The sequence below is a fragment of the Myotis davidii genome, unplaced genomic scaffold, assembly GCF_000327345.1.
Source record: "Myotis davidii unplaced genomic scaffold, ASM32734v1 scaffold591, whole genome shotgun sequence".
Lineage (NCBI taxonomy): Eukaryota > Metazoa > Chordata > Mammalia > Chiroptera > Vespertilionidae > Myotis > Myotis davidii.
Genome location: NW_006284340.1, coordinates 3559052 through 3572712, shown reverse-complemented (window position 1 = coordinate 3572712; position 13661 = coordinate 3559052). Strand labels below are relative to the sequence as shown.

Below are 13661 nucleotides of genomic sequence, written 5' to 3'. Positions count from 1 at the left end.
ATATATATATATATATGCGCCTAAGTATGCTAAATTCCCTTTAAGCATGTTGCTTATACTTTGGTATTCACATGGTAACCAGAAGAGAGCTAGAAATATACACTTTTGAACCCATATGTATTACATCATGTTGCCCCTTCTTTTTCTCAGAGTACCTTTCCCTCCCTTCTCTTCCTGTCCACTTTCTACTTATCTTTAAGGACCAACTTGGTTGGTTTCTTCTCTGCCACTTCTTCCCTTGTTTTCCCTTTGTTTAAAACTATACTTCCCTCAGTAGCCACGACACACTGCTTCTGCTAGACTTGAATGTGTATCAGTCAGTTGTATATACACCTATCCCCCACTACAGGTATAGATGAGGACTTGGAGGAGGGTAGTTGATTGTTGATTGTAATCTCCTGGACAATATAGTATATAATGTGCATATCTTTGTGCTCACCCCTTAAAGCCTGAAACCTATCACTCATAAATTCTCTAATTTACTGAGTACCTGGTATGTGCCAGGCACTGTGTTAACAGCTGCTGACAATATGAGCTTACTTTGCGGAGCCTTTGGTGTGTGGAGGACCCAGACATGAAATATTCACAGCAAAGGATGGAATAGGGTGGCATGCCTGCCTGCCTGCTGCTGAGCAGAGGTGCCCAGAGCTCGGAGAGGGGGTGAGAGGTATCAGGGCAGACTTCGTGGAAGAACTTCGGGAAAGGCACACTATGAATATTTGATGAACTGCATGGAATTGAAATGGTGGCTGCTCAATAAATACTAGTTCATTGGTTGATTGATTGTGGGAAAAGCCTTCGGAGATTCTGAGAAGAAAGGGCCTCAGGTCCCCATCGTTCTTATTACATAATTATTTCAGTGCATTTAAAGCTCCTCATTTTTCATCTTATACTTTAAACATCAGGGAAAAACTGATAGGCCAACTTTATAATATTTTAAAACGGCTCTGATGTTTTGGAATATTACATGGCTATAAGACTTTATGTATATTTAATATACTTAGTAAAATATGCAGTAAGCCCATGGCTGATTTTCTCTAAGGACTTCTCAGTGCCGAGGTGGGACTTAAATGTTTAATACTAATAATAATACTCATAACTCATATTTCTCCAGTGCTTTTCATCTTAGGGATCCGTCAAGCCTGTCAGCACCACAGTGATTGGCTGCATCTGGGCTCACCAGCAGGCGTCCACATCTGGTCTCCTATCTCCCTCCAGGGAGGGGAGGGTCCAGCTTAAAGATCCAGCTTCCTCTGCCTATGTGGAATTTTCTCTTCCCCGACACAAATTCTTTCTGGGTCCCTCTGAAAGACTGCCTCTGTGTAGAACTGTTGCTTCCAACCATGCCCCACAGATATCACTATCTTAGGACAAAGAAGAAAAGTGGTGTTATGCTCTGGGGGTGGTCAGGACAGGACACAGAGCCTGAGATGGATGACTGGAGAGAGAAGGGTAAAGGGAGTCTCCCCTTGTTATGTAAACCCACGCTCTGCCCTTCCTGCTCTAGGTCACGGAGACCAGGACCGGCCCTCTGGGCTGCAGCAACTACGACAATCTGGACTCGGTCAGCTCAGTCCTGGTGCAAAGTCCGGAGAACAGAGTGCAGTTACTCGGTAAGCTGCACAGGGATGGTGTTCACACTCCTCACACCTGGTAAAAGGTGTGGATCCCCAGGGAGCAGGGAAAAGTCCTGCCGGCCCTGCCCATTTGCTCACCCCCTTTTAAGACAAGAGTGACCGAGAGTTCTGGGATTGATAGTTAACAACTTTCCATCATTCATTTGAGAAAACTTCTGACATGATTTGCCCCACACCCAAGACCAATGCTTATACCACTCAACACCCCGAATCCAAAAATGCTGTCACTGTCCTACAGCGACAACGCATCCATCTGTATATGCCTTGACCTCGTTCAGCGATCTCCTTTCTTGTCCAAAGAAGCCTCTGCTTTGTCCTGAGAACACACTGGAAACAGCTGGCCTTTGCAGAATGGTTATGGGGCCACCATCTCTAGTTCAATTAAGAACTATACAAACCGTGGGACCCCTGGTTACACTGAAAGTAGTGCCCTGCTTTCTGTTATTAGTCCGTGATCGTCCATGGGAGATCAAAGCTAGGAGGAGAGTGTGAGAGGAATGGGATCCTCAGCTGAAGACAGAGCAGCAAGCAGGAAAACGGGAACGCCAGAGGACAGGGAGCTCCACTAGGTCAGGAGGCTGGAGATGGGCGGCATCACTCCTGCTGTCTGTCCCCTAGGCATGCAAACTGAGTCAGAGCTGGTTGGTAGTGGGAAAAGTTCATTTTTCTTAAGGCCTAACTGAATTGGAGTCTGCTTAAGATATTATTGTCTCTGTATTATGAAATCAATAGCCCTCACTCAGGATCTACGATTACAAATTCCAGGCAACCTAAGCTGGCTGCAACCCATAAACGCTTTAGGAACCAAGGAATAAATAATAAAGAGGAGGAAAAGACTCCGTAGCTGGCACCGAAGGCAGTTAGCATCCCTCTTCTCCTACATCCCTGGGTGGGCTGGGTTGGTGTCTGGAAATCAGCAACGAGGGAAGTTCAGAATGTCTGCTGGTTCATTTGGAATAGTTTATGCCATTTAATTTTATAGCCCATCACTCATGCAGACATTGCTCCAGGCACTTATTTTATAGCAGTGGGAAATGTTATGGTGAGGCAGAGGGAGGTGATAGGAGAGGTGAAAGGAATGGACTTGCAGAGGGGTGGGTGTTGAGAGCACGCCTATGGACAGGGAGTGTGGGGAGCGCAGTTCTAAGGCCCCTACAGGCACAACATCAAGGAAGGAAAATTCGGGAGCAGTTCAGAATGGGAGGGAGGCCTTAGACAAAAACACCAAACATCCACTGCAGCTGCAATTCTAACATATTTTGAATTGCTGAGACTGGGATATATACTTTGGGCTCTCTGATTGCCTGCCAAGGACAAGGTCAAGGGTGTGAAAATAAAGAGCTGGCAGACATTTGAGAAAAGGGGTGCATCATATACATAAGTCCCCATGTCCCTCACGCTCCTGACACAGGATCTCACCGTGTCCCTAGCAGGGGAGCCTCCGGCAGGTCTGACCTTGAACAAGCTCAGGCTGTGTCCCAAGGCATGCCTGTCCCTCACTCATCCCTTGATATGCTTCCAACAGCCACTCTGTGTGGCTTGAAACCAACTAGGGGTATCTTCTGCTACGACTGGTAAACGAATACCCACCACAGATGGGTGGGGAAACTGAAGCGTCAGTGGATTACAGCCAAGATCAGAGGATGCTAATTAGAAGAGAGCTGAGAGCCATTTGCATGTATCCAGGCCTGACTGATCTTGGGTATTTACCACCATCCTATTTTCGAATCTCCTCAAGAGGTAAATTACATTGAGATGGGGCAGCCAGTCCTCGTGGGACAAGGGCAGGGTCTGACACCAAGCAGATTTTACTAGTACTGTGATTTGGGCTGGTCACCATGGTCACTGGGCTTGGATTGCCTCACCTCTAAGAGGCTTAGTATGACCACAACTGTTACTTGCAATTGTATATGGAAAGTACTTGGGGTAGTGCCTGGCCACTATATACCCACAATACCTGTCCCTGCCTTCTATTCAGGGCAATCTCTTCCATCCTTGGGACTGGGGTGGGAGGCCCAGAAGGATCAGCATTCAGTAACATCTTAGAATGCCTGCTGCTAATCTCAGTGAAGCTAGAAACAGGATGGTTATCAGAGACAAAGCAAAAAGCCCATCAAGGCTTGATTCCTCCCCCCATGAGAGCCGTAAGCTCTTCTTTTATCTGAAACATCTTCCTGTTTCCATCCTAGAAATGCTGATGGGTAGCCAATAAGCCCGTTCATATGATGTGCACGCTCTCAATTTGGCTGATATAAGGGGTTCAACTAAGCCTTGGGCTTTGATGATCCTCATTTGCATTTTCAGATCCTCCCCCATCTGTCACTGGGGCAGCAGCAACCCTCTCTCCCAACCAGCTCAGCAGGATCAGGCCCTGGGGTGACCGTTCTTGGGCCCAGGATGCACAAGGAAGCAGAACCCTAGCTGGGGCTCCTGCACCTGGGGTGAGGGAAACTGAGCCCCACTGGTTCTGCCTGGCAATTTCCTGACATATCCTTTCCCTAGGCCTGCAGGTGCTGCTGCCTGAGTACCTGCGTGAGCGCTTCGTGGCTGCAGCGCTGAGCTACATTACATGCAGCTCTGAGGGCGAGCTCATTTGCAAGGAGAATGACTGCTGGTGCCAGTGCAGCCCTACCTTCCCTGAGTGCAACTGTCCTGATGCGGACATCCAGGCCATGGAGGACAGCCTGCTGCAGATCCAGGACTCCTGGGCCACTCACAACCGACAGTTTGAGGAGTCAGGTGAGCAGTCACCAGTCCCAGGTGTCCTACTGTTAATGGGAGGTGGATGTAAGGTGCGGGGCAAGATCATGGGAACTCAACTTGGATCCTGGCTCAGCCACCTCAAGCAGGTTCTATCCTCTACCACTCTGAGTCTCAAGTCATTTCTGTCTGTTTTATATGCAAATGGGCATACTACGTACCAAAGAGATGTGTTTGAAGCACTTAGTAAGCTAATGAAATATAAGGGAGGCATAGGCTCTGTCTGTTTTGTATGCTATAGGTTCCACGGTGCCTAGAACAGTGCCTGCACATAAGGTGCACAATAAATGTTTGCTGAATGAGTAAAGTGAATAGGAAAGTTCTAGGAGACCCAGACATGGGAGGTATAACTAATACCAATCTAACCTTGAGACCTAGATTCTGAAGGACTTGGTTTTGCATCCTTGCTCTGTGTTATAGTCTGTGTACCCCAAAATTCATATGTTGAAAATCTAATGCAATCAGTGATGGTATTAGGAGGTGGGACTTTGGGGAATGATTAGGTCATGAATGGGATTAATGCCCTTATAAAGGAGACCCAGAGAGATTTCTAACCCTTTCCACCATGTGAGGAAACAGTGAGAAGTCAGCCATCTGCAGCCCTAAAGAGGGTTTCACTAGAACCTGGCCATACTGCAACCCCAATCTCGGACTTCCAGCATCTAGAACTGTGAGAAATAAGTTTCAATGGTTGTTAAATCACCTAGTCTGTGGTATTTTGTTGTAGCAGCCCAAACAGACTAATGCACTCTGTTGCTGTCCAGCTTTATGACCTTATATTGGCCACACGGCTTCTCAATGCCTCGGTTTCCTCATCTGTTAGACAGAAAGTGATAATGACAATTGGATAGAAGGCTTACAAGGGATAATTGAGATAAAATTAATGTGAAAAGAACTCTGCACAATTCTATTCATACATTTCAATACTAATGAATGCTAGTTATATGGATATATTTCAAAAGCATAATGTTAGATAAACCAGCAAGAGGAAGAGATATATACATATTTTTATATATTTATATATAATGCTATAATATAATAATCTATTAAATATACTACACATTTAATACTATTTATATGGAGTTGAAGAACATGCTAGTGAATATTTAATATTTTTATAGACAAATACACTTGTAGAACACATAAAAATATGTGATAACGATAAAGAAAACATCCAAGAGAATACCCACATCTCGATGGAGAAGTGGGGAAGTCTGGGGTATTCGAGCATATTTATTTGTCTTACTTCCTTTAAAAAAAAATCTGAAACCAATATGGCAAAGGGCCAAATGCTAGGTAGTTGGCACATGGGAACTTATCCTGCTATTCTCCCTTCCCCTTTGTAGGTTAAATGTTTTATTAAACAGAATGATGCACATGATAGTTGTAAGTTTCACTACAGGAGTGATTCTCCACTTCTCTGCATGGGATGCAGAGCAGATGCTTGAGAAGTCAGAATGAGCTGAGGCACCTGTCATTCCAAGTTCTAGGCAAGGCATTTAGCAGCTAAGAACATCCCACCCCAGTCTTCCAACCCCAGCTGCTATGGGCTACTGGGGATAGCTGTTCCGTAACTTTTAAGTGTGCAGGAAATGACTTTGGGCTTTCACCGCCATGAGTTGCTGCTGCTGAGTAAACAAGGACTCTCTGGATCTCCATCAGGAGACTGGTGGCTGCAGGTCCCATTAAAGCAGATGTGGACAGATTCCTGAGCATGAATTCAGAAAGCATGATGTGACCAGGTAGCCCGGAGAACATCTCAGACTGGCAGTAGGAGCTGAGAACCAGAAAGCACATTGCTTCTGGATTAGCTACAGGAAAGAATGGGTATCTGACCAAGAGTGGAAGCTCAAAATAAAAGGATAGGGAGAGGGTGGCTGGTCTCAGAGACTGAAAGGCTTTCAGGAGGATTTCTCAGCTGGTGCTCTATCCTCTCTGTGTCCCCATTGGTTAGTCAGTTCTGGGGCATCAACACTGGCCTCCAGCACTGCTACCAGCAGTGGGAAGCCAGCTTGAAAGGGCTGTTCACCCTTAAGAGTGCTGCATTTTCCATAAGGGTGCTGTGGTGTCTTTAAAGATTGGCCTCAGACTGTGCTGTGAATGACTTACAAGGAAGTAGAAAGGGGAAAGGGGGTATATGTCCCAAGGCCATTGGCCCCTTGGGGATGACAGACATCTGTCTTGAAATTGAGAAGCATATTAAGGACAGGAAGGATGGGAAAGAATCCTGAAGCCATATTTTATGGTATATTAATTACTTCTCTATAAAGCTATTGAAAAATACATAAATAAAGGGTCTGGGAGAAGAATGGCTGCGAAGCCTCTTCTGTATGCAGTGACTCTGAAGGGCTGGAGAGCACCCACCTGCCCCTCTTGTGGTGTGCATGGACCCCCTCAGTCCTGCCTGTGTCCTTGCCCACAGAGGAATTCCAAACCCTGCTGAAAAGGCTGCCTGACGACAGGTTCCTGAACTCCACAACCATCTCCCAGTTCTGGGCCATGGATGCTGGCCTCCAGCACCGCTACCAGCAGCTGGGAGCCAGCTTGAAAATGCTGTTCAAGAAGATGCATCGGATCGTCAGCCGTCTCTTCAACCTCTGCAAACGCTGCCACCGGCAGCCTCGCTTCCGTCTGCCCAAGGAGCGGTGAGCACCCCAGGTCCCAGAGCCAGTGCTTGGCACCTCCCCAACAGCTAAGGCCAGGGAGGACTCTCTGCCCAACATGGGAGACCCAGGAATAGGGAGCTACACACATGGCTTTTTAGATGCTCCTGTTATCTTAACCTACTCATGTGTCATCCTCAACTATGAGATGTACCTAAAGTGAGCGAGTGAAAAAAAGAGAAGCTAATTGGACTTTTATATATAAATGATGGTAGAATCAAATGTTATCCTAATAATACTCCTATTCTCACTTATTTCCATTTTGATAAGACTTCTATGAAAGAAAGGGGGGGAGTCAAAGCTCATACACCAATTGCTTGGATGAGAACTACACACATTGGATTATTTTGAACAGGTGACTGCTCCGAGTTGCAAGAGAAAAGAGAGCTGGGGTCTCCTGTCCTCGGGGACAGAGTGGGGCTGTATCTTAGGCACTCACTCATTCATCTGCTCATTGACTCATTTGTTCAACAGGTTTTTATTAAGTCCACATTGCATGTGCTTTGATTAAGCTGTGGGGGACATTTGGGAAGACTAAGAAAATATACAGAAACATAAAAACTGAAAAATTGCAGCTATGTGGCAGCCACTTAAAGCCACTTTTCACTTCATGCTCATGGAGCGTAAAGAAAAAACATGGTCTAGCAAAGGCCAGAGAGAAAAGCCACCATGGGGAAGGAGGAGCGGCCAGGCTGTAAGGGAGATGGAAAGGTGGGTGCATGTGAGCCGGGCATTCCAGGAGAGGGAGCTGTCCTGGCAACAAACCAGAGGCACAGGTGAGAAGGAAGAAGAGGGGGAGTTCAGGCCAGCAAGGGTTTTCAAGACCAATTCATTTATTTTTCAACAAATAATTATCAAATATTTACTGTGCACCAGGAACAATTCTAGCTCCTAAGAACACGTTGGCGAATAACACACTGTCCCTACTCTCATGGCATCTGCAAGGAAGCCGTCCATGAACAAGTCAGCACCCAAAGAACACAATAATTTCCGATCCTGATCACTGCTGTGGGTTCACAGAAACAGGGTGACGAGACAGAGAGTGACTGGGCGGTTCTTCTGAAAGGGAAGTCTTGGAAGACCTCTTTGAGGAGGCATTATCACAGAGCTGAAATTTTTTAAAGGAGCCATGTTAGAAAATTCCTATTCTTGGTGGAAGAATGAGAGAAGCAGAGGGAACACAAAGGACAGTGACTAAGAAGTGGGGAGGAAGTCGGCAGGATGTTTGAAAGTGGAGAGCCGGCTGTGAGAAGATCTTATTTAGGAGCCTGGAAGCCAGATTTGACACAAAAGATGGGGCAGAGCTTCTGTAGGTTTTTGAGTGAGGGACTGAGGCAGTACCTGGGAGGGATGAGCTTGGCGGCTTCCACTTCAAGGTTGATGTCAAATATTTCTGGGGCAGATCTGTCAGAACCTGAGTCCCAGGCCCTAGTCAGTAGGGTTTCCATCTTTTAGAGAATGTGGGCCTTTAATTTCCTGATCGCCTTCCCTGTCTGCTGGTCCCTGTCCTGGTACCCTCAGGGAGGATGGCGGTGTGTGGCTTCCTATGACTCTTGCTTCATTTCTGTCTCCTTTCCCAAAGGTCCTTGTCCTTCTGGTGGAACCGAATCCAGTCCTTCCTCTACTGTGGAGAAAGCACCTTCCCTGGCACCTTCCTGGAGCAGAGCCACAGCTGCAGCTGCCCCTATGACCAATCTTCCTGCCAGGGCCCCATCCCATGTGCCTTGGGTGAAGGGTCTGCCTGTGCCCACTGTGCCCGGGACAACAGCACACGCTGTGGGGGCTGCAACCCGGGCTACGTGCTGGTCCAAGGGCTGTGCCGGCCAGAGGTGGCTGAGTCCCTGGAGAACTTTCTGGGGCTGGAGACAGACCTGCAGGACCTGGAGCTGAAGTACCTGCTGCAGAAGTGGGACAGCCGCATCGAGGTGCACTCCATCTTCATCAGCAACGACATGCGCCTGGGCAGCTGGTTTGACCCCTCCTGGAGGAAGCGCATGTTGCTCACCCTGAAGAGCAATAAGTACAAGCCTGGGCTGGTGCATGTGATGCTGGCCCTGTCCCTGCAGATCTGCCTCACCAAGAACAGCACCCTGGAGCCCGTCATGGCCATCTACGTCAACCCCTTTGGAGGCAGCCACTCTGAGAGCTGGTTCATGCCCGTGAACGAGGCCCACTTCCCGGACTGGGAGAGGACTAACGTGGACGCGGCTGCCCAGTGCCAGAACTGGACGATCACCTTGGGAAACAGGTGGAAGACCTTCTTTGAGACAGTCCATGTTTACCTACGGAGCCGAATCAAGTCCCTGGATGACAGCTCCAATGAGACCATCTACTATGAGCCCCTGGAGATGACAGATCCCTCCAAGAACTTGGGCTACATGAAAATCAACACCTTGCAGGTCTTCGGCTACAGCCTGCCCTTTGACCCAGATGCTATCCGGGACTTAATTCTCCAGTTGGATTACCCATACACTCAAGGCTCCCAGGACTCTGCCCTCTTGCAGCTCATAGAGCTTCGGGACCGGGTTAACCAGCTTTCTCCACCTGGCAAAGTCCGGCTGGACCTTTTCTCCTGCTTGCTCCGGCACCGGCTCAAGCTGGCCAACAACGAGGTGGGCAGGATCCAGTCCTCCCTGAGGGCTTTCAATTCCAAGCTGCCAAATGCTGTGGAGTATGAGACAGGCAAACTCTGTAGCTAATGGGGGCGGGGTCACTTCAGTGCTGGACAGGGAGGGTATCCATGCATCCAGGCACTCACCTTGGTGCCAACAAGGTGCTCCCTTGAGACTCTGCACCCAGCAGATGAGACCTCGGGGATCGGACTGACACAGGCAGGAGAGAAAGAAACAGCCACTGCACATGCACACACTCATGCCGCGGGTGTGCGCGCGCTCGCTCCCTCGGGGAGGCTACAACTCAGCAGCCTTGTGTCTGTAAAGTCGGTGCTTTCCAAAATGAATGCGGTTGAAGGAGAGGAGCCAAGGGAGAGATTAAGAAAAAGAACCCGCCAAACCATGAAACAAACAAATCCTTAAAAGTGATTCTTATCATTCAAGGAAGCAAGAGGGGACAAACGGGAGGGGTGGAAGCTCCTGCTCCCCCTCTGTGGAGTCACTTTTGTAGTCTTTTTAACCAGGTTTCTTGGTGTTTCGTGATTCCCACACTGGCTCCTACTTTTTGTACTCTGCCTCCTGAGCCCTCCCGGACGCTGACTGCTCCTCCAGGCGGCTCCTTTAGGAAACAGGGGAAGTGACACCAACTGAGGACACTCAGGGTGGGCAGGCGGTCTTGCTCCCCCTTCACCTTCCTCCCTACCCCCTGGTCCCCTGGCTTCCTGGGCTATCCCAGTTTTGGGGCCGGGCTTGTTCCACGTCCCCACCCTGGTCCAGCCAGAGCTCCCTTCCTACAGCCCCCAATCTGTCCAAGAAAGCAGCTGTCCAGTCAGAGAGATGATGTCTAGGGAAATGTTCTTTTTTAAAAACAAAAACAAAAATATTTATTTTGTGATTGTTTTCCTTGTCAATCTGCTCCAGCCACATGAACATATGAGTAAAAAAATTTAACTGATTTAATATATATTTTTAAAGACCTTTATTAGGGGGAAAATGAGAGAGAAAAGAGGAAAAAATAGTATAGTTTCCTGGGTTGCCTGGATTTTTTTATTGCTCTGTGGGTGACACGTGGGTGTCCTTAGATGGTGGATATTGCTGTGTGAGAAGCTGGTTGACTAGTATATATACAAGTGAATGCATGCCTAAGGCAGTTGGGTGTGAGGTGTGTGTGTGTATGTGTGTGTGTGTGTGTGGGTGGGTGTGAGAGAGAGAGAGAGAGAAAGAGAGAGAGAATGAATAAAGATTGGAATGAGACGGAGTAAGGCAGAATTCTCCCAGGTAATCTGGCTTCCCCTCTCCCTTTTCCCAGGAGTGAGGACTAATACGGGTTGTACACTATCAGGAGAATGAAAGTCTTTGCTCTTTAGGGGAACTGCAGGCTTTATGCTGGGCAAATGCTGGCTAAAGGGGGCACCTCTGCTTACACTGCTGCGGACATCAGGAGAATTTTCCACACTCTGCATCTTAAAGTATGGGATCGCCCTTTGAGGACACTGGGAAAGATGCAGATTTGGCACGAGTTTCCTCCATTCGGTCTGATCACCACCTTCCCAGCCTGAAAAGCAGGTTTGACATACGCCACACAGGGCAGTGCCTCTTCTCTCCTTAGTGCCTTCCCCAGGTGGTATGGAAATCGCATCACAGCAAATCTTTTTTTTTTTAAAAGTACTTCTGTACATTTATTTTTCACTGCAGAGAAAGCTATAACTTTAAAAATAGTAAGTGAAAAATAGTACATAAGCTAGTGAGAATGAAAGAATTAACATGTACTTAATGAAAAGAATAAATTTCTACAACACAGTAAACACCTACACCCCACATTCTTTTGGACCAAATGGCAACTACATATAAATTCAAGGTAAGTATTGGTGTATTAGTGGCAGAAAAAACAAACACAAACCTTTGATGCACTCACTTAGGAACTGTTAAAAAACTCCAAACCTGGAAGTTAAACAACAGAGCTGGGGGCTAAATAAACAGGGCAGTAAGTCGCTCTCCCCCTTTCCTTTTGCTATGTGTGGGCCTCTAAGTGACAGCCGTAAGGACGTCTCTTCCTGGCACCCTCCGAAGGTGTTTCCCTGCAGGCTCACACCTCGAGGGCCCGCAGGATCCCCCACAGCGTCTCCGCGCTCTTCTTTAGGCGGGCCTCCTCCTCGGAGTCAGCTTGACGCTACTCCACACCGGGAAGCACGAGTCCCAGTGCTCGCCCAGCACCCACCCCAGGCAGCTTCTAGCGTGGATGCTGAGCTTCTGACCGATCAGGTACCGGAAACGGGCGGTGTCCAAATTGCAGCCGCTTCCGATCTGACGCTACTCCACACCGGGACGCCTGAGTCCCCGTGCTCGCCCAGCACCCACCCCAGGCAGCTTCCAGCATGGATGCTGAGCTTCTGACCAATCAGGTACCGGAAACGGGCGGTGTCCAAATTGCAGCCGCTTCCGATCACGCGGTTCTGGGGAATTCCGCTCAGCTTCCAGGTGACGTAAGTTAAGATATCCACCGGGTTGGAAACGATGATCATCTTGCAGTTCGGACTGTGCGTCATGATGTCAGAAATCATCAGCTTGAAGATGGCCAGGTTGCGCTGGACGAGGTCAAGGCGCGTCTCTCCCTTTTTCTGGCGCACACCCGCCGTGATGATCACCAGGTTGGAGTTGGCCGTGACTTGGTAATCTTTGCTGGAAATGACTTTGGGCATTTTCACGAAAAGACTGCCGTGTTGGAGGTCCATCGTCTCGCCCTTCAGCCTGCCTTCGTTCACATCCACCAGGGCGAGCTCGTCACTCAGGCCTCGCATCAGGATGCTGATGGCGCAGGCCATGCCAACCGACCCGGATCCTACGATGGAGATCTTATTATGAGGAACGCTCTCCTTTGAAGTTAAATTCTTTATAAGCTCACCCTGGACAGTCGCCATCCTAGACACGGGGGTAACAGAGCAAGGACCCCCGAGTGGGACGCCAGCAGGCTGGCGGGGACCCGGCGCCATCCCCGCACTCAGGAAACGCGCTCTCGCAGCGCCCACTCTCCGGCTGGCCCAGCAGACGCCCACAGCCCAGCCCATGGCCATTCACTCACAATGTGAGGGGAGAGAATGGAGGAATGCGGCAGGCAAGGTTTGAGGCCTGAAGGATGGGCGCTTGTGATCCTGGCCACCCCTCAGCCTGCTACTGTGCCTGCGTGAGGCTGTGGCCGTTAGACACCCGCTGGACGTGCTCGCTTCACAGCAAATCTTTTAAAGAACCATGTCTCTCTGTCTATTCCCCACATGCCCTGAGCACAATGTGTAGGCATACCAACCCCCATTTTATTCAAGCGGAAGTCACCATATAAATACTAAGTACCTCATTCTGTACCTGTGGTACATCTCAGTTGGTACAAAATGAACTGGGAGACAATGAGAGGATGGTCATGTCTATCTGCCCAAGAGCTTCCATGTTTGTCACTGCATAGAGAAGAATCCAGCATTTTATTTAATCCCTGAACCATCCCTCTGTTCATGAGGACCTGAAATCCCAGGCAGATAAGAAGCCTAGGGCATTTCTTTCTTCACAACTCCCCGAAGTCTTCTAGGCTGGGAATGCAGAGTGATGGATGAACTAGGGACGAACAGTTATTGCCTATTTCTAGTTCAGCCTCTACTTGCTTGGGGGTGGGAGGGTGTGTCTCAAGCTCTTTGTCTGTGGGATATGGAACCAGCAGATCACCATCAATAGGGCTGTGGATGTACCAAGACTGCTTCTAGAAGGCAGATGGAAGAAAAGGAAGAAATAAAGAATGGACAGGATTCCTGAAGGGGCTGTTAAAGGCTTAATACCATGAATTCAGCATAGAATTTCTCAAAAAAGCTAGGCTAAGAAATGCCATAATAATAAAAAGATGCCACCGGGCAAAAGTGTCCCTTTCAAAGTCTATAGGACCCCGGGGAAAAGAAACCACTATTCCCAGGCACAGTCCCCAATTAAGAATTGTCAACTATTAATAATGG

The 13661-nt window shown here is 48.4% G+C and overlaps 2 protein-coding genes across 2 annotated transcripts in view; one reads left to right on the top strand and one right to left on the bottom strand.

Annotated features, from left to right (window-relative positions):
• Window positions 1-11355, top strand: part of BRINP2 (bone morphogenetic protein/retinoic acid inducible neural-specific 2) — an 87728-nt gene extending 76373 nt beyond the window's left edge. The window contains exons 5-8 of the mRNA XM_006754523.2: window positions 1508-1613; window positions 4140-4376; window positions 6820-7042; window positions 8643-11355. Coding sequence (XP_006754586.1) covers window positions 1508-1613; window positions 4140-4376; window positions 6820-7042; window positions 8643-9759 — 1683 coding nt within the window. The 3' untranslated portion in view covers window positions 9760-11355. The remainder of the gene's footprint in view (window positions 1-1507; window positions 1614-4139; window positions 4377-6819; window positions 7043-8642) is intronic.
• Window positions 11356-11930: 575 nt separating this feature from the next.
• On the bottom strand, window positions 11931-12742 carry LOC102769155 (L-lactate dehydrogenase A-like 6B). Its single transcript, XM_006754535.2, has one exon. It carries the CDS (start codon window positions 12735-12737, stop codon window positions 11931-11933), a length of 807 nt encoding a protein of 268 aa, XP_006754598.1. The 5' UTR covers window positions 12738-12742.
• Window positions 12743-13661: the final 919 nt, after the last annotated feature.